Source organism: Pelophylax lessonae, assembly GCF_965119305.1.
Source record: "Pelophylax lessonae genome assembly, chromosome: 8".
NCBI lineage: Eukaryota > Metazoa > Chordata > Amphibia > Anura > Ranidae > Pelophylax > Pelophylax lessonae.
Window position 1 is genome coordinate 93,969,764 of NC_138775.1, and position 27,525 is coordinate 93,997,288.

At 45.0% G+C, this 27,525-nt stretch overlaps 1 protein-coding gene across 1 annotated transcript; it reads left to right on the top strand.

Moving 5' to 3' along the window:
* The first annotated feature begins 5,256 nt into the window (after positions 1-5,256).
* On the top strand, positions 5,257-27,525 carry TOB2 (transducer of ERBB2, 2). The gene is made up of 2 exons (XM_082266118.1): positions 5,257-5,502; positions 26,429-27,525. Exon 2 carries the CDS (start codon positions 26,434-26,436, stop codon positions 27,328-27,330), a length of 897 nt encoding a protein of 298 aa, XP_082122244.1. The 5' UTR covers positions 5,257-5,502; positions 26,429-26,433; the 3' UTR covers positions 27,331-27,525.

The window sequence follows — 27,525 nt, forward strand, 5'->3', positions numbered from 1 at the left end:
TATGATGAGGACCCCGATGTAAGGGTGACTTTGATGGGGACCTTGATGTAAGGTTGGACCCTGATGTAAGGGGGACTCTGCTGGGACCCTGATGAAAGGGGGACTCTGCTGGAGACTTTGATGTAAGAGGGACTCTGCTGGGACCCTGATGTAAGGGGGAACTCTGCTGGAGACCCTGATGAAAGGGGGACTCTGATGGGAACCCTAATATAAGGGGGTACTCTGATGAGGACCTTGATATAAGGTTGGATTTTGATGTAAGGGGGATTCTACTGGGGTCCCTGATGCAAGCGTGGACTGATCATTAAAACATTTTTATAATCTATAGGATCTGGCTCTCATAATAAAAAGTTTGAGGAACCCTGGACCCTAAGAATTGTAGTGTGCATAGAGCAGTACACATGACCACAACTAACATGCACTGCTCTTTCCAAACAAATGAAAGTGAGGGGGGGGAGGAGAGATTTGGGAGCTTGCAGATGATGATACAAGGGGGCAGAAAAACACAATAATGAAAAGAAAAATTAAAAGTCAGCAGCTAAAAATACTGTAGCTGCTGACTTTTAATATAAGGACACCTATCTGTCCAGGGATCCAGCAATATCCGAGCCGTTGTTTTACATCAGGCGCATGTATCTCAAAGCTTTGTGTTATGTTTTTTTGTTGTTAACAAACATGTAATACTTGCCTGCTCTGTGCATTGGTTTTGCACAGAGCAGCTCCTATCCCCTTCTTTTTGGGTCCCCAACCAGCATTCCTGGCTCCTACCCCTCAAGCAGTGTCCCCAGAGAAAGCCGCTTGCCCTAGGGGCACTGCTGTATGCTTGCTCCCAAGCCGCTGCTTTATGCGTCCATAAGACACATAGAGCTGTGGCGTCCCCCCCCCCCTTTCTCTCCTCATTAGGATCCCCCTGCTGTGAGTCCCGGGACAGCCGAGGCTATCATGGACATGTCTGGAACAGTGCACAAAGCAAGGTCCTTAAAGACATGGATGAGCGAGTTTGGGGTGGGGGAACTTGACTGACCTGCACAGAGTCCTGACCGCAACCCGATAGAACATCTTTGGGATGAATTAGAACAGAGACTGCGAGCCAGGCCTTCTCGTTCACATCAGTGGACCTCACAAATGCGCTTCTGGAAATATAGTCAAACATTCCCATAGACACACTCCTAAACCTTGTGGACAGCCTTCTCAGAAGAGTGGAAGTTGTTATAGCTGCAAAGGGTGGGCCAACTCAATACTGAACCCTACGGACTAAAACTGGGATGCCATTAAAGTGGCTGTAAGGTCAGGAGGTTTTTTTTTTGTTTTATCTTAATGCATTCTATTCACAAAAAAAAAAAAACTTTAGTGTTCAGCCTCACCCCCCCCCCCCATACTTACCTGAGCCCCATCACTATCCAGCGATGTTGTCTCTATCCAGTTGCTGTCAATCAAAGTCAGTTGGCTAATGAGGAGAGAGAGGGCGCGGGGCCAAACTGCAGGTCAGTGTCTGAATGGAGCTGCGGCTTGGCTCTAATGCCCCCCATAGCAAGCTGCTTGCTGTGGGGGCACTCAACCAGAGGGAGGGGCCAGGAGAACCGAAGATAAGGATCAGAGCTGCTCTGTGCAAAACCATTTCACAGAGCAGGTATGACATGTTTGTTATTATTAAATAAGAAAAACAAGACATTACAATCAATCACTTTAACCACTTGCCGACCGCCGCACGACTATTTACGGCGGCGGTATGCCCCTCCTGGGCAAAGTGACGCAGGGGTACGTCACTTGCTCGTGAGCCAATAGGGGGCAAGCGCACACCGCCGGAGGCGCGCTCCCATCCCCGCTCATTCACTGTGTTCCCCGCGCGAGTGACCGGCGGCTCGGATGTCCACCAGCCACCCACGATCGTCCACTGCAGAGGGAGAAAGGCAGGCGGTTAATGTAAACAAAGCCGCCTGTCATTCTCCCTGATGTAACTGCAGAGATCATACGATCCTGCTATGTAGGATCGTATGTCTCTGTGGTTACATCAAAAGCCACATCCCTGCACAGTTAGAAGCATGCCCCTAGGGACACTTTTAACCCCTGCCTCTCCAATAAAGTTAACCCCTTCCCTGCCAGTGTCATTTTTACAGTAACAGTGCATATGTATAGCACTGATTACTGTAGTAATGTCACTGGTACCCCCAAAAGTGTCAAAACTGTCAGTCAAGGGTCCGATCTGTCCGCCCCAATGTCGCAGTCCCGCAAAAAAAAACGCAGATCGCCGCCATTACTCGTTAAAAAAATAAAAATGACAAAAATCTTTCCCTTAGTAAACGCAATAACTTTTGCACAAAGCAATCAAAATACGCTTTTTGCAATTTTTTTACCAAACATATGTAGCAGAAAACAAATTGGCCTAAAATATTAAAAAAATTAGATTTTTTACATTTTTTGGGGGAATTTCATATAAAAAAATGTGAAAAATATTGTTATTTTTTCAAAATTGTTGCTCTTTTTTTGTTTATAGCGCAAAAAGTAAAAATCGCACAGGTGATCAAATACCACCAAAAGAAAACTCTGTTTGTGGGGAAAAAAAGGACATCAATTTAATTTGGGTACAGCGTCGCACGGCCGCGCAATTGTCCGTTAAAATCATGCAGTGCCGAATCACAAAATAGGGCCTGGTCAGGAAGGGGGTAAAATCTCCTGGGGCTTAAGTGGTTAAGGACTGCCCCACATACATTTACTGTGGCAGGATGGCCCTTATGTGCAAAATAACGTACCTGTATGTTATTGTTTCCATTGTCAAAAAAAGAAAAAAAATCAGTTCATATATATGAACATAAAGTCTCAAAGTGAAAGGATAACTGGAACCATGTCATGTGGTCTGATGAGACCAAGATAAACTTATTTGGTTCAGATGGTGTCAAGCGTGTGTGGCGGCAACCAGACGAGGAGTACAAAGACAAGTGTGTCTTGCCTACAGTCAAGCATGGTGTTGGGAGTGTCATGGTCTGGGGCTGTATGAGTGCTGCTGGCACTGGGAGCTACAATTCATTGAGGGAACCATGAATGCCAACATGTACTGTGACATACTGAAGCAGAGCATGATCCCCTCCCTTCGGAGACTGGGCCGCAGGGCAGTATTCCAACATGATAACAACCCCAAACACACCTCCATGATGACCACTGCCTTTCTAAAGAAGCTGAGGGTAAAGGTGATGGACTGGCCAAGCATGTCTCCAGACCTAAACCCTATTGAGCATCTGTGGGGCATTCTCAAATGGAAGGTGGAGGAGCGCAAGGTCTCTAACATCCACCAGCTCCGTGATGTCATCCTGGAGGAGTGGAAGAGGACTCCAGTGGCAACCTGTGAAGCTCTGGTGAACTCCATGCCCAAGAGGGTTAAGGCAGAGCTGGAAAATAATGGTGTCCACACAAAATATTGACACTTTGGGCCCAATTTGGACATTGTCACTCACTTTTGTTGCCAGATGTTTAGACATTAATGGCTGTGTGTTATTATTTTGAGGAGACAGCAATTTTACACTGTTATACAAGCTGTACACTCACTATTTTACATTGTAGCAAAGTGTCATTTCTTCAGTGTTGTCACATGAAAAGATATAATAAAATATTTACAAAAATGTGAGGGGTGTACTCACTTTTGTGAGATACTGTAACACCCAAACATGAATGCGGGGGTAGAGTGGTGTACTTAATAGCACTTTCCCCTAGCAGCAAAAGGATCCCTGGTTCGAATCGCAACCATGACACTACCTGCTTGGAGGTTGCATGTTCTCTCTGTGCCTGCGGGGGTTTCCTCCCACACTCCAAAGACTTTCTGGTAGGTAATTGGCTCCTGTCTAAATTAGCCCTGATATGTATGAATGTGAGTTAGGGACTTTGGCCCCTTTCACACAGGCTCACCGTCCGACGATGTCCATTCTGCTCAGCGGGGGATCGATCCACTGATCCCTGCTGGGCAGGTGGATGACAGCTCCGTCTCCACTCTGTGTGGAGCTATCAGATTCCCACTGTCCTCTATGGGGAGATCGGGTGATAACGGACCGCCTGTCTGTTCTCATCCGATCCTTCAGACGGATGGAAAATAGGGTTTCCATCTGTCCGGATTTCACGGACAGGATCGGAATCGGATAGCAGCGGGTGTCAGTGGAGATGTCTCCGCTGACACCCACTGCCCCATAAGGATGCATGGAGCATCCGATCAGCTCCACCTGAAAAACTGACAGGCAGATCGGATCGCCCGTGTGAAAGGGGCCATAAGATTGTAAGCTCCTTGAGTGCAGGGACTGATGTGGATGTACTATATATGTAAAGCGGTGAATAAATTGATGGCGCTATATAAGTAATATCCTCCACCAAAGACAGGTATTGCACTTGCCAGAACGCATGGACTCGGATACCGTGGTACTGAGTCAACAAAACCGTGTGTAGTCCAGATATTACTTCTGTAACCAGGATCTGGATTACACATTTTGTTGACACAGACAGTACCACAGTACTGACACAGTACCAACAAAACATGTAATTCAGATCCCGGTTACAGAAGCAATATCTGGACTACACACGTTTTTATTGACTCAGTACTATGGTATCCAAGTCCATATGTTCTGGTAAGCTAAATTCACGTTAGGGCTTTATATACGGACTGTCTACACTGCCATTTATAATAACGTTTAATACACTGTATGAGTGTACAGCGCCACACTGTGCTCCGCTCAGGAACTTCCTGTTGTTGTCATGGAACAGGAAGTGAAGGGAATTCCCCTAAATGGGACACAGATAGTAAGGGGTTGTCATGGGATTCCCTTCAGTTGTACTTTATTAGCTGTTATGGTGGTTTCTGTGTATTATGTCACATTATGGGAAGCACATTTATTTGTATTCCGAAATAAACAATGCTTTTGATATGGCAATATAAATCCGATGTATATTATTTATTAAAAATCCCTATCGATACTTCCTATATCTACTCATAGGGGATGTGGTGCTCTTTTTTTTTTTTACCCTTTGGCAAAAGAAAAAGTTAAACTTTGCATAAATCCAATGTATATGCACCAACACTGAAGCTAACAATGTTCTGACTGGGATCACAGTTCCTCCAGACTGGAATGGTACGGTAGGTGATCACAGTGATGACTGTTAGTGCATTTCTCCAGTGTTCTGTTTACAGGCCCTACAGTGCAGCAATGAAACAGTTAAGCTTGCAGGGGAAGCGGCTGGCTGTAGATCCGGCACTCCTTTCCGAGCCGCAGCACCTTGGGTGTGTGAATGTGGGATCCCTCCGCAGGGTTGCTAAGGGTGAAACTTTTCTCCTGACTTCCCTCACTTTGGGCCAGGAGGAGGGAGGTAGCGGGATCCCAGCGGACACTCGAACCCCTAAGTAGCACCCAAACAATATCGGGGGAAGCTCACGGCGATACGTTCAAGCACTTTGTACACCTCCTCCTCCTGTTTGTCCCAAAGCACAGCCAAACCCAGCACCAGGAATCTGACACAACTACCGACCAAGTAAGGCTTGTTTACCGGAGCGGAGGGCATTGTTGGGGGATTGAGGGGGTTCTGGGGAAAGGGGGACTCTAGTTTCGGTGCGGCCGGGGACGTGACACAAGCTGTTCGTATGTTGTTTGCCTCTATATTCGGCCATATTTGTGTCTCCAGGCAATCCGTGGGGATGGACTCTTCACTTGTCCGAGCTAGAAGCGTTTGTTTTTTCTGGTTGTTGGAGTGAAAGGTGTCCAGGAGAGGTGCGGGAGGCTAAATTTTTACCAATGTTTAGTACTGTAGTAGCTTACAGCTGTCATGGTGTACTCCCAGCCTCCATCTGTCACACACACTGTCACTCCTCCACTGAAGTAGCTGGACATCCACACTTACCTAAAGTGTACACATCACAGGGAAAAATACAGCAAAATCTGTTCATTTTCACCATTGGAGATGGCAGATCACCTTTTATTGTGTTATTGATGAGTGATCGCTCCTAATCGGTGAGCACATCAACTTCAGGTTATTGGTAGTGATTATTATTGATGATTGATCGCTCCTAATCGGTGAGCACATCAACTTCAGGTTATTGGTAGTGATTATATAGAAAAAAAATCATGTTTGATATATGTAATCTCCATTCTAGACCTATAGAACCCCTCCATAAGGCTCCATGGAGCTCTGTGCTGGGGATCCCTACTGCCATATGTTTATAGTTTGGGATTGGTTTGGGGTTTTTTGTTTGGATCCTTTGTTTTTCAATGTGACATTCCTAAATAATGACCTGATCCTCCATCAATGTGTTGATTCAGTGTGTGTTTTGCTCCATGTTTGGAATCTAATATGGCTGCCCATAGGGAAGCAGCTGACTCTCACAATCCTACCCAAGGCCTCAGCTCCTGGCACAAGAAGTGTTTTATCCTCTCTATATTCTATACTTATCTGCTCTTAGATTTTGTTTTGGTATTTTTTTCCCCCCTATACAGCATAGCCTTCCCTAGGATGACATTCTCACTGTATTCCTATCTGAAGAGGATTCATGGAATACTATAAAAATATCCCCTTTAAGTAACCCCAAAGGTGTAATAATGAATTATAGACGTGGCATTTTGTACATGATGTAGTCAAGAGAAGGAGAAATATAGTTTTTGGCTACCATCTTTTACATTTAACAGCTGCTCAGATCTCAAATGTATGTCTTTGGTGTAACCCATCATGATGATGATGGGGGGGGGGGGGGGGGGGGGGGTGTCAGAAAGAGGCAGACATCTTTACTGCTTTACATCATGGATCAACCACTACACAACTGGGATTTGTTTTTTTTTCTTTAGAATTTTTAACCGCACATCAAGGAACCTTTTATTTTTTATAAAAAAATCTTTATTCTAAAAAAGCTGCTCTTCCCAATGAGATGAGCAAGAATCTGTTGCTGTTCCATCTGCATATAATACTATTTTTCACAAGTGATTACTTGTTAATGGAAAATTCTAACCTCTTCGCTGTCCATCACAGAAATGGAGGAGCACATCCATATGGGAAATTTTAAACGTATCGCCTGTTACAAATCTTTTTAGCTGCCCAGCTTTGTGTGGGTGGACATCGAACAAAAAGGGCATTTGCTTGGAAAAGAGATCCCAGAGTACAAGGTTATTGGCCCCCTCCCTCTCACCTTGTTTAATGTGTAAACAGCCATTTAATGTCAGCTGCACCAGCCCTTTAAACATGTAGAAGAGGCGGCTGCTGATTGGTTGGGCTCTTCCACACCCCGCCTGACAGCTCCATCTAGAATGTTTTCCTTGTTGTTTTAACTCTTTGCTCTCTGTGCTCTTTTTAGTATGCCAGTGAAGGCTTCAGCCCTTCCTCCAAATGCTGTAACACATCATGAATGTGACCTTTTTATGAGACGTTGGCAGTGCAAATAAAATCTGATCTTTTCTTTAACCTTTTTCAACCGGTAAATAGTGCTCTAGGAATTTTTTTAGAGTGCAGAATATTTTTTTTCTAGTATGCTGTTTATTTTAAGTATTACTATAAATGTCATAATCCCCCTTCTTTCTTTCTTTTTTTCTTTTTCTGTATTATAATACTGAACAAAATGCAAACCTCACTTTGCAGTTTATTCAGAGATACTGGTGTGATCAGTAAAATTGTTTAATTTATCTTATAAAAAGGTTTTCTTTTAAAATAAAAAAATAAAAACAAACCTGTTCTATTTACCTGCTCCTATGGAAGGATTTTGCACAGAGCAGCCCCTAGCCTCCTCTTCTGGGGTGCCCCGGCGGTGCTTCTGGCTCCTCCTCCTCTTTATTGGGTGCCCCCAAGGAAAGCCGCTCTCCATGGAGGCACCCGTGCAGGTGCATTCCCGAATCCTGCTGCTGCGTCCATTACCACAGACAGCAGGATTGGCCCTGCTTCCGTGTCACTGGTTTTAGGTGACAGCAGCTGGAGCCAATGGGTTTAGGTAAGAAAAGGGGGGGGGGGTGCTGCAGCAAAAGTTTTTCACCTTAAAGTGATTGTAAAGTCTTGCGGGTGTGTCTTTTGTTTAATAACAAACATGTTATACATATCTCTGTGCAGTTTGTTTTGCACAGAGCAGCCCCGATTCTTCTCTTCTCGGGTCCCTCGTTCCTGCTGCAGCTCCGTGTGTCCATTCAGATACAGAGCTGCCATTCGCCCCCACCCTCTCTTTTCTGATTGGCTCACTGACTTTGACAGCCACGGGCGCCGTGGCTGTATCTCAGCCAATCAGGAGGGAGAGTCCCAGGACATCTGAGAGACTCGTGGACATCGCTGGATTGAGATGGGGCACAGGTAAGTATTAGGGGAGCTGAGGGGGGCTGCTACACACAGAAGGCTTTTTATCCTAATGCATAGAATTCATTAAGATAATAAACCTTCCTGACTTGACCACTCCTTTAACCACTTCTGGACCGGAAGATTTTCCCCCTTAATGATCAGGCCATATTTTGCGATCCGGCACTGCGTTATTTTAACGGACAGTTGTGCAGTCGTGCGACGCTGTACCCAAATTTAATTGATGTATTTTTTTTTTACCACATATAGAGCTTTCTTTTGGTGGTATTTGATCACCTCTGCAAATTTTTAATTTTTTGCGCTATAAACAAAAAAGTGCGACAATTCTGAAAAAAAAAAAAATTTAAAATCAAACTTTAACATTTTAGGCCAATTTTGTTTTGTGCTACATATTTTTGGTAAACAAAATTGCAATAAGCGGATTTTGATTGGTTTGCGCAAAAGTTACTGCGTCTAATAACTACGGGAAAGATTTGTCTTTTTATTTATATATTTTTTTAACTAGGAATGGCGGCAATCTGCGATTTTTAGCGGGATTGCGACAGGCAGATCGGACCCCTAACTGACATTTTTTACACTTTTGGGGGGTACCAGTGACGTTACTACAGTAATCAGTGCTAAAAATATGCACTGTTACTGTAATAATGACACTGGCAGGGAAGGGGCTAACACTGTGGGTGATCAAAGGGTTAAATGTTTAGCTAGGGGCGTATTTCTAACTGTATGGGGGTTGGGCTTGTGAAATGATCAGAGACCTGTGATCCTATATAGATGGATCACAGGCGCCCTGTGATGATTTCAGAGAGAACAGTCAGCTGTGTTTACAACAGCTGACCGTTCTTCTCTCTCAGCGGGGAGGGATCGCGGGTGTCAGGCGGCAATCGTAGCCGCCAACCCTCTGCATCGGAGTCCCCGCTGCTGAGTGGGGGCGGGAGCGCGGCGGCGCGCGCTCGCCCCCTATCTAGTTCGCGCAGGAGGGCTGCCCTGCCGCAGTAATTTGGGGGTGGGCGGTCCGGAAGCGGTTAATGGATAGAATGCATTGAGGTGAAAAACTTTGAGACTTTACAGTCCCTCTTATTGACTGAAAGGGTTTGTTTCCTAGCATGTGTTTTTGGGATGAACAAAAAAGTGAAGCTTATTGTAAAACTGTATAGCTAATCATAAACATAACTTTTTTTTGTTTTGCACTAAACGTAGAATGTCAGGCAAAATCTAAAATGAACCCCCCCCCCCCCCCCCCACCTATGTTGACTAACTTGTGTGGGAATATGTATATACCTACCTATTTTCACATTAAAGCTGGGTTCACACTTGTACAATCCCAGACATCGCATGTGGTTCGCACGCATTGCTATGTAGATCACATGTGTCTGTGCGATGAGAAGTCGGCCATACAAACTGGCTAAAGTCACATTCGTAGCAACATGGTGCAGAACCCTTTTTTTGGTCTGCAGTGGAACCGGATCGCATGGGTGTTCACACCTATGCGATCCATGTCCTGCACCATTTGATAGTTCGCACTGCGAACTGATCTGGGATGTCATTAACTCTACATGGACACCCCAGTGGTTTACAGATGTCAGTGTGAACCGGCACTGAAATGCAGGGTTTCCCACATCACACCAGTGTGAACTGGGACTAAAGGGGTTCTTTAGCAACTGCATACACTTTCTTTTTATAACATCAACATTGTGTCAGTAAGAGCCCATTCACATTGAGGCGACACGACTTCGGGGGGGCAACCTGTGAATTCGCTTGCACCGCCACTTCGGCGCGACTTGCAGAGACTTCACATAATGGAAGTCTATGCAAGTCACTCTGAGGTCGCCCCGAAGTAGTACAGGACTCTCTTTCTAAGTTGGAGCGACTTGTCGCTCCTATTAAAACGGGTCCTGTACTACTCAATGGACCGCGACTTGTCAGGCTGACAAGTCGCCTGACAAGTCGCACTAATGTGAATGGGCTCTAATACAAACTATAATTTTCACAATCCAATATAGGCTTACTTAAAAAAATATCTCCTTCCATGTTGTTAGTGCTGCTTGTCTGCTGGCACAATTTTCCACAATTTCCTGGACTCTCTGCATTCTTTGCAGCTTCTTCGGTTTACTTTCAGTTTCTTAGGACTACACATCCCATGGTACCGTGCTGCCTGCAAGCAGTGATTTCTGTACTGATTCTGCCTCTGAAAACTCCTCTTCTCGGGTCCTCTGTAGTTCAGAAGGCAGACTCTGTGAAATGTGACACAGCAATGCCTACTCACAGGAAATGGTGAATACGTGTCACGGAATTCAAGAGTAAATATGTAGAAATGTTTACAAACTTCAAAATCATTCAGATTAATAGGGGTGGCCTAGAAAACATTGAAATACAATGTGGAAATGAATATGATTTGTATATTTCTACCATAGATACACTTGGGGAAACTATTATGCAATTAAGAACTAGTTTTGTTCACAGCACTGAAGCAGTTTGGTTACTGTGGTTGAACAGCTGTTGATGTGCATGAGTTTTAGCAATCACAGGGATCATTAACTTCATATCTGTTATTGATTGTCAAGACACAGCCTTGTCAAATAGGGATATTGCCAGTCTAGCTACAATTGAATGGGCCTTCCCAGACATACCTTTTAAAACAGGTCTGTTGTGTACTACCATGAAACCTACCTGAGGAATTGAAATCACATGCTTGGTTTATTTTAGACCACTTTTCTATTGTGCAGACTGTTCTTAATAGGTTATTTTTTAATTAGAGGTTTGCTGCTGCCTTCAGAAGATTAGACACTGGGAAAACAAAGCTGTAAGTGCAGCCTAGTAGAAGCCCTTCCAATCCGATCATGCTCCATTGTGGGTTCTTTTTTCTTTGCTAGTGTCCTTTTTTGCAAAATTCTCCAGTTGCTGCGGAGCCACCAGGGCATAGCTTTGGAGGCTGTACCCAGAGGGAGGGAGTAAAGGGTCTGGTGGCCTGTGTCCATAGAGCCCTCGGCTCTGCTGAAGAGTTTGGTGGAACTCTGTCCCGGAATACTCCTATGCTCATCGGGAGGGAAGTAGTTTAGGGCACGTTCTTTGGATCCCGTCTAATATATTCAATCTACTTGATGGGGGCTACCATAAGTAGGGTGCCTCACTGCTCAAGTCTCAAAAAGGCATCAACTCGGAGTGCCAGCTGCAATACATTTGGAGGCAAACTAAGTGCCAGAGGGAACACAACACTATTTTTTTAAATTGGTGCTCACTGCCCATGCATCCCGTCTAGGTATGCTGTGTTTTCTGGAACACCATGCAGACAAGCTTTCAGAAGCCCCTGAACCCACCTCTGTTATCTTATCTGTCCATGTACACTGGGTCGTTTACAGGCAGTTGAGTTCAGTGTCGTTTTTTGGAAAGTAATTATTTGCATTCAGGATGTTCAGAACTTGTGTTTACCGGCGTTTCAAATGCAAAAACGCGACCGAACACGTTCACCTGCGTTTAGCGCTTGCATTTTCAGGAAGCCTTTGATTTTTATATATATATATATATATATATATATATATATATATATATATATCCAAAATCTGCATAGTCGGGTCACCCTGGCATGGCAAGAGTCAGGTCACCCTGGCATGGCAGCTGCATAGCCCCACTCTGCCATGTCAGGGTGACCTGACTCTTGCCATGCCAGGGTGACCCAACTATGCAGATTTTGGGTTAGGGGTGTGTGTGTATATATATATATATATATTATATTTTATTTCATTCAAATGAAAATGGCTGAAAAACATATATTTCTGTTGCATCGTGGGTATTTGGGAGGGTCTCCAGATGGTTTTTTTTTTTTGTTTTTTTTGTTTTTTGTTTTTTTTGTTTTTTCTATCTGTTCTTAAAAAAACTGCCCTTTGAGCTTCTAAAGGGACGTTCCATTTTCTACTCTTACTCACAAGGTTGCCATACTCATTATTTCAGTGAGGCGAGTTTCTAAATTTGGCTGCCACCTTCTGTAAAAAAAACCTTTGTTTCAGAGACCAGGCTGTCTTGAGGCCTAAGGTCTCTTTTCTCACCAAAGTGGTTATCTTTCTAAACTTTACCTTGTTCTCCCACATTTATATCATGCTCCACAACATCCTAAAGAGTTTTTTCTCTCCGCTGTCTGGGCTTTTTGTCATTCCTCAGTGTACTCATAGGAGGACCACTTTCTCCAGGGGGATTTGACCGCTCGTCATTCAAGTCTATATAGACCTAAAGATGAGATTCAATTTTCCCTTTCAAAGCACTCTACTAGGTCATTTAGAGTCGGTTCACACTGGGGCGACACGACTCCTTACTACTTCGGGGGCGACTGTGCATTACCATGCACCACGACTTTGGAGCGACTTGCAGGGACTTCATATAATGGAAGTCTATGCAAGTCGCTCCGAGGTCGCCCCGAAGTAGTACTGGACCCTTTTTCTAAGTCGGAGCGACTTGTGTCGCTCCTATTAGAACGGGTCCTGTAGCGGTCAATGGACCGCGAGGGAGCGTGACTTGTCAGGCTGACAAGTCGCCTGACAAGTCGCGCTAGTGTGAACCGACTCTTAGGGGTTCGTAGGTTTTAGCATTGGGCATCTGTATCTGCAAGGCTGCCACCTGATCTACTGTTTGTCAAATTTACCAGGTGGAAGCTCAGGCTTCATCTGATGTTGGCCTAATGTTTGGAAGGTTCTTCAGGTGGCTCTCTTAAGCTCTATTGAGAATTTTAGTTCCTTACTGCTACCTGCAGTAAAGCCTGTACACACAGGCTGAATGCCGGGTGACATCGGCTAGTTCAATAAAAACCGGCCGACATTTGGACTGTGTGTATGGCGGCTGGCTGGCTTCTGTCGGACGAGCATGTTGGAAAGCCAGCAGCTGACCGGCTCCTGATCAGCGCTCTCAGCCAATAGCTGATTATTAGTACAGCTGCTCCAGCCAGTGTGCCAGGCTTTACCTAGCCCTCTGGACTGCATTTTGGATGTCTCTATTTTCCTGAATTCTCATTTGTTTGTTGTTCTTGTGGTTTTTTATCATAATTAGGAAAATGTCACTTTTCCATGAAATTTTCTTCTTTGCATACATGAAGGCTAAAGCCTCGTACACACGCACCGATTGTTGGCCGTAAATTTTCGGCCAACGTCCGATCGGCCGATTGTCGGCTTGTTAGTATGATGCTTCCGACAACCGACTGCGACTTTTCGGCCGAACAAAATCTGGTGTGCATGCTATAAAGTTTTTGTTGGCCGTCGCCAGAACGGCCGATTGTTCGTCAGTACAGATTTCGGCCGACAAAAGTCAGATGAGCAAGACTGGGCATGCTCAGAGAAGAAAAAACACACGGAAAGTAGACCAGAACATGACATCACTTCTGCAGTTGGTTGTTGTTGGCCGACAAAATTAGTGTGCAGTCTAGAGCACATTTCAACCAACACAACAACACTGGACAAAAGACGGCCGATCGGTCGGCCAACAATCGGTGCGTGTGTACGAGGCTTTAGTTCACATGCAGGCATTTTTGGGGAGTTTTTCTGCTCAAAAAACGCCCAACAAGACGAATCCTATTCATTTCAATGGCCCCTGTTCACATCTGAGCGTTTTGACGTTTTAAACAAGATGCCCAACGCTCAAAAAAGTACATGAGCTTCTTTTTGGGCAGATTACAGGCGTTTTTATTTTTTTTTCCATTGGTTACTAGTCAAACTAGTAAAACGCCTATAAATAGCAACGCCATGAAGTGAACGTAGCCGAAAGCACACATGTCCCTCTATTGCTGGTATTGCTTTGCTACAAAACTGAAGGCTCAGAGGTGAGTTATACTGGGTGGTTTTTACAGCTTTGTTGGCCTGCCCAAAAGATTATATTATCTGTATAATTGGAATTTTGAAAGGCATCCCCTTTTTTCACCCAAAAAAAAAAAAAACTTAAAATGTAACCATCTGGTAAAATGCTCAGGGTATTGCAAATGTATTTAGACGTTTGGAAATTGCCCTAGTTGTAAAATGTCATCTTGGAGCATTCACTTATTGGGTCTGTCTTTTTACAAATCTCACCTTTCAGATTATTGAATGGTAATGTTGATTTGTGTAAACTCCTGCTCTCCTTTTAAAGCTTTTGCTTATGTATGTGGGGCTGTTGCCTTGTCTAGTTTGTGTTTCATTGTGTACACAGTAGTCATTATTTGTATTCAGCTTTGGATGGGCTTGTGACACTCTGCTTAGGCCTAGACCTGGCACTGTATCAATGGGTAGTATTTCTAGAACCTGACAGAGGAAATAATGGGCGTTCATTATCTAGATGGCTTTTATGACAATGGTTTCTTGTCCAATATCAGCCAGTAAGACTTAGAACTTTCATGCTTTTAAAGACCACTATCCTGAATAATATTCTAATACAGGTAAAATATATATTACATTATGATTTCTCCCCCCCCCCCCCCCCCCCATGCATGAAGACCTAACCGTAAAATAAAGTGTATGTATGTATGTATGTATGTATGTATGTGTGTGTGTGTGTGTGTGTGTGTGTGTGTATGTATGTATGTATATAATATATATATATGTGTGTGTGTGTTCCATAGTTAGGTTGCAAGAAAGACCCGAGTCAATCTAGTTCAGACAATTAAAAAAATAAAAAAAAAAACTACAATCCCATATACAAAATCCTATACCCACATTTGATCCAGAGAGGCGAAAAACACCAGCAAGGCATGATTCAATTTTCTCCAACAGGAGAAAAAAAATCCTTCCCGATCCCCTTAGAGGCAATTGGATATTCCCTGGATCAACTTTACCTATAAATATTAATACCCAGAGTTTTTTATTATGTACATTTAGGAAAGAATCCAGGCCTTTTTAAAGCAATCTACTGAGGTGGCCAGAACCAACTCTGGAGGGAGGCTGTTCCACATTTTCACAGCTCTTACTGCAAAGAAACCTTTCTGTATTTGAGATAATCTCTTTTCCTCTAGACGTAAAGAGTGCCCCAGTTTTAAGTGTGAGGGTTCCTTTCCATGTGCAAGCCACTGTGGTGTGCATTAGTTGCCAGAAAACAAAATCTCTGTGGGTTGTATGCAGAAAGGGAGCAGTGCAGGCCTGACGATGCTGGGCTTAGAATTGGTCTGGGTGACCGCAACTTCAGTTCCAGCTTAGAAGCCAGGGGGCAGGCTATTGACGTGTTCCAGGGCCAGCTACTCTTTACCTATTTTTAGAAATGGCAACAGTACATGCCTCGGTGTCTCTATCAATTATTGTTTACTGTATTCAGTGTGCATGATTGGCAGGCTTTACCCTAAGTCTCCATTCACACTACCGCGACTTGTCAGCCTGACAGTCGCGGTCCATGCAGTGCTACAGGAGCCGTTCAAATGGGAGCGACACAAGTCACTCCGACTTAGAAACAGGGTCCTGTACTACTTCGGGGCGACCTGGAGCGACTTGCATAGACATTCATTATATGAAGTCCGTGCAAGTCGCGGTGCACGCGACTTCACAGGTCGCCCCCTAAGTCGTGCCGCTTCAGTGGCTTGGGTACAAGCTGCACATGCTCAGTTAATGTGTATTGCTAGAGTTGTTTTTTTTTTTTTTTTCCTTGGGAGAGTGCATATGATCAGCACAGGGCTAATCAGCACTGTCCAGACAGAGGGTCAGGGGTCCTGCAGCCTCATAGGACAATCAAGGGAGAATGAAAACTCCTCCTACAAGCTTTAATCAGACACTGATGGAAGTCACAAGACTGCTCTAACTGCTGATGAGAAAAGGTATTTAGCCAGTTTATATTTACTAAAACTATTGCTTTTCCATGTTCTGTGTACTGTGGGGGGACCAGATATCCTCAATGTAAGCTCCTGGGTTTAGTAAAACTTTAGACTGCGTTTTGCTTCTGCTACCTATGATGCCAGTGCTATAGAAACTCACAGCCATGATGTTGGAAGTCTGAGGGGAAAAAAGTAAAACTTGCTTTACCATTGGTGCTGAATTTGTGTTCAGCATTCCTGCCCCTTTATGTACATGTGGTTGTGGGGCAGAGAATCCTATCCTCCAACCCACAGCTTATTGGTCCATAACTGACAGCTGCTTTTGGGGTTCTGCTGAACACCAGAACATCCCTAAATTGAGGTTTAAAAATACATTATTCAAATACTACTATTTTCTTTTAACTTTAGTCATTTAGACTGTTACCTCTACCCCCTTTACTGCTTAACCACTTACCCACTGGGCACTTAAACCCCCTCCCCAACCAGACAAATTTTCAGCTTTCACATTCTGAATGACAATTACTCGGTTATGCAACACTATACCCATATGAAATTTTCGTCGTCTTTTTTTTTTTTTTTCACACAAATAAAGCTTTCTTTTGGTGGTATTATCATTGGGCTTTTTATTTTTTTTTTGCTCTATAAATAAAAAAAGACCGCAAATTTTGTAAAAAAATAAATAAAAATTTTGCAAAGTTTTAAACTGAAACAAAGAAAAAACAAATTTTTCTTTTGTAAAAAAAAAAATTGTTTTTTTCTTTCAGTTTAACCACTTAAGCCCCGGAAGATTTTACCCCCATTCCGACCAGGGGGTATTTTGCGATTCGGCACTGCGTGACTTTAACGGAGAATTGCGCGGTCGTGCGACGCTGTACCTAAACGAATTTGGCGTCCTTTTTTTCCCACAAACAGAGCTTTCTTTTGGCGGTATTTGATCACCTGTGCGATTTTTTGATCACGCGCTATAAACAAAAAAAGAGCGTCCATTTTGCAAAAATAGCAATATTTTTCCCTTTTTTTTATATGAAATTCCCCCCCAAAAAAAATGTAAAAATCAAAATTTTTTAAAATTTTCGGCCAATTTGTTTTATGCTACCTATGTTTGGTAAAAAAAATCGCAAAAAGCGTATTTTGATTGGTTTGCGCAAAAGTTATTGCGTTTACTAACTAAGGGAAAGATTTTTGTCATTTTTGTTGTTTTTTTTTAACGCGTAATGGCGGCGATCTGCGTTTTTTTTTTTTTTTTTTTTTTTTTTGCGGTACTGCGACATTGCGGCGGACAGATCGGACCCTTGACTGACATTTTTGACACTTTTGGGGTTACCAGTGACATTTCTACAGTAATCAGTGCTATACATATGCACTGTTACTGTAAAAATACACTGGTAGTGAAGGGGTTAACTTTATTTGAGAGGGAGGGGCTGTGTGTGTCCCTAGGGGCGTGATTCTAACTGTGATTGGCTGGGGCTTCAGCTGTATGCAGAGTGATCAACGGATCTACATAGTAGATCCAGATGATCAGCTCTCATACAGCGAGGAGAATGACAGGCAGCTTGTTTACACAAGCTGCCTGACTTTCTCCCTCTCCCCCGGCGATCGCAGAGTGGCCGGCGGACATCGGGTCCGCCGGTCACACGCGCGGGGGGGTCCGTGACCACTCGGGAGCGGGAGCGCGCGCTCGCTCCCTAGACCCTCACAAGCTAGTGACGTAGACCTACGTCACTTTGCCTGTGAGGGGCTGACCGCCGACGTAGATAGTCGTGCGGCGGTCGGCAAGTGGTTAAAACTTTGCAAAATTTTTTTTTTTTTATTTTATTTTTATTTTTTCATAAATTTTGGCTAAAAGTGTTATATAAACTGCTGCATATCTTTGGTAAAAAAATAACCCAAATATGTATATATTTGGTCTTTGTGAAGGCTATAGAATCTACAAGCTATGGTTCCAATCATTGATCACACCTGATGTACTGACGGCCTATCTCATTTCTTGAGACACGGACAAGCAGGAAAATGGAAAATTGTTACCAATACTTACCGTAATTTTCCTTTCCTGGCTCTGCGTCATGCCATCATACTACGGGTCAACTCCGTCCCTCTGACCCCCATAGGACATCCCTGAAATAGCATAAAAGGCAGGCAGTACCTGGTGGAGGTGTTCTGTATGAGCTTGTGACGGACCAGGGAGGGTTTTGTGCTGGCATGACGCAGAGCCAGGAAAGGTAAATTACGGTAAGTATTGGTAACAATTTTCCATTTTCCTGGCTCTGCGTCATGCCATCATACTACGGGACTTAACTAGCCAAAACACAGGGTGGGAAGAATAAATTACAAACACCAGGTACCGCTGCAAGAAACTAATTGTAATATCTTGATACAGCAGAAGACACTACTGAAGCTCCCATCTGAGCATACTGGGATGACATCACATCCAGCTTAGTGTTTTATGCAGGTATTAGGAGATCTCCAACCTGCTGCCTTACAGACCACGTCTGCCGATACTTTGGACCAAGCTGCCCAGGAGGATGACTCCGCTCTTATGGAATGTGTTCTGATCTCCTGAGGGGGGGAGGCCTTCCAGGGAGTAAGCTGTTTGGATTGCTTTAACTATCCCTGTCGAGAGGACTCTTGGAGGGCCCGGCATACCCATCCTGGGACCCTTTGGGAATACAAAAAAAAAGAGCATCTGTTTTCCGGAACGAGACTGTTCTGGGCAGCTATGTCTGTGGGAGAGACTTCATATCCAGATCATACCATCTAGGCTCCTCCAAGTCTGATTGAGAAGGTGAAAAGGCCGGGAGAACCGATTCCCAATTAAAATGAAATTCCGACGAGACTTTAGGAAAGGACTTCGGAGAAGGTTGTAACACTACGCTGTCCTGAAGGAAGGTGCAGAACGGCTCTTTGTAGGAGAAGGCTGCAGTGTCTGAGCCTCATCTGGCTGAGACCAAAACTGTCAAGAAAACCATCTTTAATGTCAGGTACCATAAAGGACTGTCCGAATCTGGGGAAAAAGGGGCTTTTTAGCAACCCATTAATACTAACAGTAAATCCCACTTTGGAAAGAAAAGGACGAATAGGCGGGTATATCTTGATTGCCACACGGAGAAATCCAACTACTAGAGGCTCCTTTGACCATGAGATATTGGTAAGGGCCAAAAGTGCTGAAATTTGTACTTTAAGCATGTTGAAGCTTAGTCCCGAGTCGAGGCCGTACTGCAGAAAATCCAATATATTCGCCACTGAGGGGAAACGGAAAGAAAATCCCTGTTGGACTGAGAAATCCTGAAACCTCTGCCACACTCTATAATAAGTGGCCTTTAGTAGATTCTTTCCTGGATGACAGAATGGTGGACATTACTGAGTCAGAGAGATTTAGATTCTGGAGCTTGCTCCCCTCAAATTCCATGCAGTCAAGGCCAGACAGGCCGAGTTGGGGTGAGTGTGGCCGTTGCAGATGAGAAGGTCCCTGACCTGAGGGAGCCTTATTGGAGGACACACCGCCAGACAAAGAAGGGGAAACCATGGCCTCCTCGGCCCGAATAGAGCTATCACAATAGCGGGTACTCCCTCCTCCATGATCTTCACCAATGATTTGAGGATCAGTGTAATTGGTGGAAATAGGTAGATCTGCTTGAAGCCCCACTTCTGATAGAGAGCATCCTGGGCCAGAGCTTGAGGGCAGAAGAAGTGTGAAAAAAACTTGACAGTTGAAATGTGTCGCCATTAAGTCTATCTCGGGAACCCCCATTGCTCGACAAATATTTTGGATTTTGCATCCATCCTGTGTAGTTGGCAAAGTTCCTGCTCAGCTGGTCTACTAGGGTATTCTGGGGGTCCAGGAGACACGATGCTGAACAGTCCAACAAATGGGCTTCGGCCAAGAAGATCTCCGCAGTTACCTGGAGAAGTTGCAGACTTCCTGTCCCCCCTTGTTTCACAATGTACGATACTGCCGTTGTATTGTCCATGAGAAGTCTGACTCTCCTGCCTTGGATTACGGGCAAAAACGTCTTCAGCGCCTCCCTGGCCGCTGTTAGTTCTAGGAGATTCGAGGAACATGGCAAACTCTGGTTCCACACTCCCTGCACTTTCAGTTGTAGGCAATGTGCCCCCCAACTCTGGAGACTGGCATCCGCAGTAATCGTGATCCAGTCTCCAGGGCTGACGGGCCCGCCCAGGGAGAGGTTGCTCCTCTTGGTCCACCACAGAAGGTTGTTGGAAACTAAGCAAGGAACCTGGAACCTCTGGCTGAGAGAACCGCGGCACCACTGGCTTAGAAGGCAGAACTGAAACCTTCTCCTGTGCCAAGGCACTGCCGGGATACAGGCCGTTAGGAGACCTAAAAAAACTCATGCATCGACGAACCGTGATTTCCTTTGAGGACCTAATCCCCTTGGTCCCCACACAGACTCGATCAATCTTCTCTCTTCACAAGAAAATCTTGTATTCGACTGTACTGAAACCCCCTGCCCAGGTAGGTTAGGCATTGGACGGAACAAGTTGGCTCTTCTGCACATTCACCATCCACCCAAATTCTGATTGGGTCTGCAAGACTTGATCCTGGTGGTCTATGAGATAATCCCTGGAGTGAACCAACACCAGGATATAGTCCAAATAATGCTCTGGATCCCAGGCCCCAGAAAGATGGGCATGACCCTAACCAGCACTGAACAGCTATCTAGGAGTAAGTAAACTCAATTCAATTCTACTAAAACTTGACAAGATGAAAGCTTTTGAGGGTCTTCAGGCTAAGGCGTTAACTAGCAGCAGTGCTCCTACGTCGCTCTAAGCAGGATATCACTGAGGAAACGAATGCCCCAAGGATAGATAGTACCTCCCAGAAGGGTTCTGGGGCATGGGCCGTGACCAAAAACATACCCGGACCCAGGAGGATGGACATGACCTTTGCTTGCAATGAACAGCGATCCAGGACTTAAGTAGACTGGATTTGAATCTACTAAAAATTGACAAGATACTCCAAGATCTAGAGGGTCCTGCAGGCAAAATTGTTACTTAGCAGCAGCACCCCTACTTCGCTATCCGCAAAATGTCACTTGAGGAAATAAATGCCATAAAGATTGATAGTACCCTCAAGAGGGTTCTGGGGAGAATGCCAACCAAAAAACATACCATGACCTAGGTCAAGTCATTGTCTGCCGGAAAAAAACTGAGTACTGACGAACCCAGACTATAGGAATCTGTAGACTAGCGTTTGCGAAGTCCAGAAAAGGGCACCAGCCCTTCCTTACCACCAGAATGGTTTTCCAGGATTCTGTCATAAAGACAGGAACCTTCATAAATACCTGCATGTGCTTAGCACTAAGAATCATCCAAAGGCCATCTGACATTTGTGACCCAAGAGAGGGAATGAATATTCATGCTCCACCTCTGCGTCCGCATCGAAAGAATGCCCTGAGCCAAAAGTCACTCCTTAAAACTGTTGACAGATTGGTGGAGCATGGGAGCTATGGTAAGGAAGCAGGAAACTGCTGCAGGGATGAGAACATTAGCGATCATTGATCCTCAAACATTTAAAAATGTCTTCCAGGGTATGGGAGGTAATGCAAACATTGTACACTGCTTTCTTTTTAAAACTTGCATCTGACCATAGCGCTAGAGCAGTGATAACGAACCTCGGCACCCCAGAACCACACCTCCCACAATGCCCAAATATACCTCAGAGTGTATGAGCATCATGGGAAATGCAGCCCCAAAACATCCGGGGCGCCAAGGCTTCTGAAACTACAAGCCCCCTGTTGCCTCTGCTTTGAGGAAGCATGCCTATGGCTGTTAGACTCTGCAAAGCCTCAGAAAGCAGAACATGCAAGGGCCCCCCATGGACTTAGAGTGGTGAACTGTCCCCCACAGCACTGGTGCAGCTTGACTCAGAACCCTAGAGAAGCTAAGTGCACAATTATCAGTATTACTGCCCTCTGCTGGTTAAGAGGTATATGCGCTGCTGTACAGAACCTAGTGTTCCCAGGTGGTCCCCCATTCATCCACTAACCAGGTCTAGACCTGCTTAGCTTCTGAGATCAAGCACATACAGGGTGGTGTGGTGTGGCCGTAGGCTATCCCACTAAGGCAACTCTGATGCTGTAGTCCTGGGCCATCCCCAAGAGCCAGGCAAACAAGCCTTTACCTGAACTGAGAAAACTTTACACTAGCTTCCCAACCAGAGCCCTTTCTCCTCCACATGGAGAACCTTATCTGCTCTAAGCAATAAGGACTAATAGGATAGCCATAGGCTGCACAAAGTGCCAGCTTATGCTGTTGTCTGTCGCCCACAAACAGAAGTAACCTTGTTGTTGTCTCTGCAGCAGGTAGCAACAGTATTGTAAAGCAGCGCAAGCTATGCGCAAACACTTGGGAATGGTAACTGCATCCGGTGTTCACAATAACTTTGTGGCTACAAATAGTGGACAGGAGAACCTCTTATTACCCCATTAAGGCATAGACACATTCTCCTTCCTGGCAACGTATCCTCCCAGCACCTCATGTGCTAAGCATAGTGAGAGGAAGATCCTTGGACTACCTCCTTAAGGTATTGCTGACATATCCTCCAAATTAGTGATAAGATGATGTGAAGCATTCACAGCCGTGTGAATATTTCAGTATGTGATCTCCTGTGGAATTAAAATCAAAGTTGCAGGGTGCTTCGTTCACATTCATCCCCACAACCCTGTGGCTCCACACTCGATCAGGTCCATTCAGAGTGACCAACTGACGAAAATGTATTCCGTCCTGGCCACATACATTGCTCTCTCTTATCTTTTTTTGAAAAAAAAAAAAAAACGCATTCCTTCCCAAAAAAAATCTTCAGTGCTTTGAGGCTGGCGGCAGCTTTAGACAAAAATACCCCAAGCTTCAACACAGGCAAAGTAGACCAGGATGTGCATGTACTCACAGTGAGGGCAGCAGAGACCCAGTTACACACAGTGTATTGGCCACAGAGGAAAAGGAAGCCAGCTGCACCTGCAGACTGCCTCCATTGATTAACCAAAAGCTCCAAGGTGATCAGAGGAAGCCTGGGCTGGCCCCCTCCTCCCACACTGGAGCATGCAAAACCACCATCTCTAGTGAACTACAAGAGCCAGCAGGCATGTTTAAGGGGAGAAAAATACAGCAAAAAAATTGCCAGCCAGCTCCATATCATCATTCATACTGTAACAGCGAGGAACGAACCTCCACTGTAATACGGCATCTGTGTCAGTTTTGACTGTCAATTAATGGTATCAGTATGAAAATGCAGCAATTTATACTGCAATGTAACTTACCCCCAGCACCAAGGGGAACCCACCATCGAGGGAGATTTACAGCCCATAAGAGGGGGTCTTCTTACCCAGGAGAGAGGCTGAACCTGGGAAGGCCACAAGGAAGGATAACCTATTTTTCAAGGTGTCCGGAGCGAGGACGAAAAAAAGAACACCTCCACCAAGTACTGCCTGCCTTTTATGCTATTTCAGGGATGTCCTATGGGGGTCAGAGGGGCGGAGTTGACCCGTAGTATGATGGCATGACGCAGAGCCAGGAAAGTACAAATACCCCCCAAATGACCCCTTTTTTGGAAGGTAGCCATTCCAAGATATTTAGTAAGAGGCATGGTGAGTTTTTTTGAAGTTGTAATTTTTTTTCCTACAATTCTTTGCAAAATGAAGAAAATTGTCATATTACCAAGTTATTTCTCACACACTGTATAGGCATACTTGCAACATCACCCCAAAATATATTCTGATTCTCCTCCTGAGTATGGCAAAACCACATGCGAGACTTTTACACAGCCTAGCCACATACAGAGGCCCAACATGCAGGGAGCACCATTTCCTGACTACCCATTACACTTTTGGGAGGCGTGGATGTGGCAGGGATGAGCACTAAAGTGGAATGGATGTGGCACGGATGAGCACTGACGTGGCATATACGGGGCACTGATGTGGCCTAGAGGAGGCGGGGGATGAGCGCTGCTGCTGCAATCTCTCTCCTCTCCTCGCATTCTGTACCTATCACTGTGTACAGAGTGCGAGGAGAGGCGAGAACTAAACCAGACATACGCCGGTTTGTTGACAAAGTGATCGCTCGGTCATTGTATGGATCGATCACGTGGTAAAGGGCCGCTGTCATTGGGCCTTTACCACGATCCGTGATGCCCTGGGTCCGAGGGAAGCACGATTCTGGGAGGACGTCATTATACCCCCCCCCTAGAATAAGCCGCCCGTGCTGTAGCCATCATTTGCCTATGGCCCGGTCGGCAAGCGGGTAAAGTGATTGTAAAGTCTCTTTGTGTTTTATTTTTTTTACAAACATGTTCTACTTACTTCCTCTGTGCAGTTGGTTTTACACAGAGCAGCCCAGATTCTCTTCTTCTCGGGTCCCCCCTGGCTGCTCCTGGCCTCTCCCTCCTATTGAGTGCCCCCACAGAAAGCAGCTTGCTATGGGGCACCTGAGCCGAGCTGCAGCTCTGTGTGGCCATTCAGGCACAGAGCTGCAGTTTGTCTCTCTCTTTCTCGGCATCTGCGGCTGTCAGTCAGTTAGCCAATCAGGAGGTAGAGTCCCCAGCGGCCGAGGGACTCGTAGATGTCGCTGGATAGAGAAGGACCTCAGATAAGTATTAGCTGGTGGTAGGGAGGCTGCTACACCATGAAGGTTTTTTTTTTTTTATCTTAATTCAAAGAATGCATTAAGATGGAAAAAAACCTTCTGACTTAACAATTTCAGTTTTTTATCTCGACTTGCATACTTATTCCTAACTAAAACTGGCAAAATAAAACACAATATTACTGTCTATGTTGTGTTATGATGGGATTAAACCTGGCACTACTGCACACTATAATTTTCCTCTTTCCCGTAGGGTTCTGCCAACAGATATTCATCTTCCTGAAAGCAGAACACATTGTTCTTTGAATGTTTGTTTTTTTTTTTTTTTGCCTTTTCTGGGTAACAAGTGCACTTACATTTGCTCTCCTGTGATCTGGAATCAGCTGACCTCAGAGCTGCTTCAGGCTCTGGAGGGATCCCAACCATATTTTCGGGATCCTCTCAGCTGCCTGATTTACAGCTAGCTCTGCCTCAACGTGCTCCAGAGCGCCAAAGCCAGGTGTGCCCGCACCCTCTCCAGCCCAGTGTTCCAGTGAGTGCTGGAGGTGCAGAGTGGAGAGCAGTGACTGACAGTCACCACACTCAACTCTGAGAAGACTCGAAAGCAATCAGCGGTCATGTGATTGCCTGGTCCTTGGGCTTAGAGCAGGTATGGAACAGCTGCAGTATGGATTATGTAAGTTTTGCGGCACTGATGGGGCGGCAATGATGGGCACTGATTGGGAGGATACTGGCGGGCTCCCTGAGCCCTGATTGCCATCCCTGGTGGCCATGGTGGGCATCCCTGGGGTCATGGGTGGACATCCCTCGGGTCATGGGTGGGCATCCCTGGTGGTTCTATGGCACCCCCCCCCCCCAGGGTCTGCACTGGTAATCAATGATCTGATTACTAGTGCAGACCCCCCACCTGTCCGGAGAGCCGCAGATCTGCTCTCCTCTTCTCGTGCCTGTCAGGCACGAACTAAGGAAAGCCGATTAACGACTCTTCCTGTGTAGTGTACTATGACCAACTGTGATTGGACACAGCTGGTCGCATGGTAAAGAGCCTACGTCAGTAGGCTGTTTACCGGGATCGGAGATGCAGTGTGTCAGAGTGACATGCCGCATCACCGATCGCCGCTCTGCGTTCACCCCCCCCCCCCCCCAGGGGCGCTCAGAGCGCATTATCCTGCCGCCGTCATATGACGTCCGGTCAGTATAATGCAACCACTTTTCTGCCGTCAATCGCCTATAGTGCGGGCGGGAAGTGGTTAAACCCTACACCAAACATAAATGGCCATTGAACCCCTGTTTTGCGAGGGTAGCTCCACTGCAAGGGTAGTTTTTTTATGTTTCAATATTTTTATTGGTTTTAGAAAAAGGTAGATAAAGGTACAAACAAATTTTAAAGTCAATGTCTTTTAGAACATGTATCATGGTCCATACATTCACAATATTTCAGCATTTTGGTCTGTAGTGGGTAGGGCCATTCAATACTGACTGTAAGTGTACTGGCCAGCCCGGGCCGCGCCACCCCCCCCCCCCCTCCAACACCCCATTGAAGGGTTGTTGTTTTTTAATGATCTTTTTTGTTCTTTTCTTTCCCTGGAGATGAATTTTAAGAATTTGTGAACTTTGCTTAGTATCTTAACTTTTTTTTTTTTTTTTTTTTTTTTTTTAGGACTTCCTTTTTGATCCAATTAAACCAAAAAGTTGCATAGGTATTGTTTTTTAAATCTGTCTTGTGATGTTTTAAATATATAAATTGACAAATCCATTTTGTGTAATATACTAATTTTTTTTTTTTTTTCCTGTCCTCAGAGAATATGCATCTGGAGATTAAGGTCGCCCTGAATTTTATTATTTCATATCTGTATAATAAGCTTCCAAGAAGAAGAGCTGATCTGTTTGGAGAAGAGTTGGAGAGGCTTTTAAAAGGCAAATACGAAGGGCACTGGTACCCGGAAAAACCTCTAAAAGGCTCTGGCTATCGCTGTGTTCACATTGGTGAAACTGTGGATCCGGTAGTTGAGCAAGCAGCACGCAGGAGTGGGCTTGACATAGATGATGTAAGAGCAAATGTACCAGAAGAGCTTAGTGTGTGGATTGATCCATTTGAAGTGTCTTACCAAATTGGGGAGAAAGGAACCGTTAAAGTATTGTACTTGGAAGATGTAGAAAGCAGCACTGAGCTGGACAAAGAAATAAAGAGTAGCTTCAATCCTGAAGCACAAGCATTTATCCCAATCACTAACCAAGAAACCTCACTGTCCAACTCGCCATCTCCATCCTTTGGTCAGTCGCCGAGTCCAACTTTTATTCCTCGTGCCACCCAGCCCATTACCTTCACTACTGCCACCTTTGCAGCTACCAAATTTGGCTCAACCAAGATGAAGAAGGGAGGTCAGCGCATGGCACGATCGCCCACCAATAACTTGGCAAAGCACAAGGGTCTGTCTCTGTCAATGCATTCGTTAAACTTCAGCCCAGCCCAGGGAGCTCCATCCCAGCTTTCTCCAAATGCCAAGGAGTTTGTCTTCAGTGGACCACCAGGGCTATTCTTTGATGGTGATAGCCAGAATCTACCAAGCCCAGGCCAGTTTGCTACTCCATTCAACACTGGGAGCAGTCTATTCAATGATAAATCCCCTTTTGTGGATGGATTGAACTTCAGCCTTCCTTATCCAAGCCAGCCTTTCCAGCCCGTTGTCTTGGCTAATTAAATTTATTGAAGAATTTCTTTAACCTCCTCCCAATTTTTTTTTTTTCTTTTGAAAAAAAATGAAAATTGATTTTGATTTATAAAATTAAAACAATGGTGACATAGCTATTTACTGGGAGACAATGTACTTAGACTGCATTGCTACTGGATGCTCGTGAAGTTCTCATCTTTTTACAAGAAAATGCATATATATTAA

Coding starts and splice junctions, on each gene's coding strand:
- TOB2 (XM_082266118.1), top strand. CDS start 26,434: ATGCATCTGGAGATTAAGGTCGCCCTGAATTTTATTATTTCATATCTG.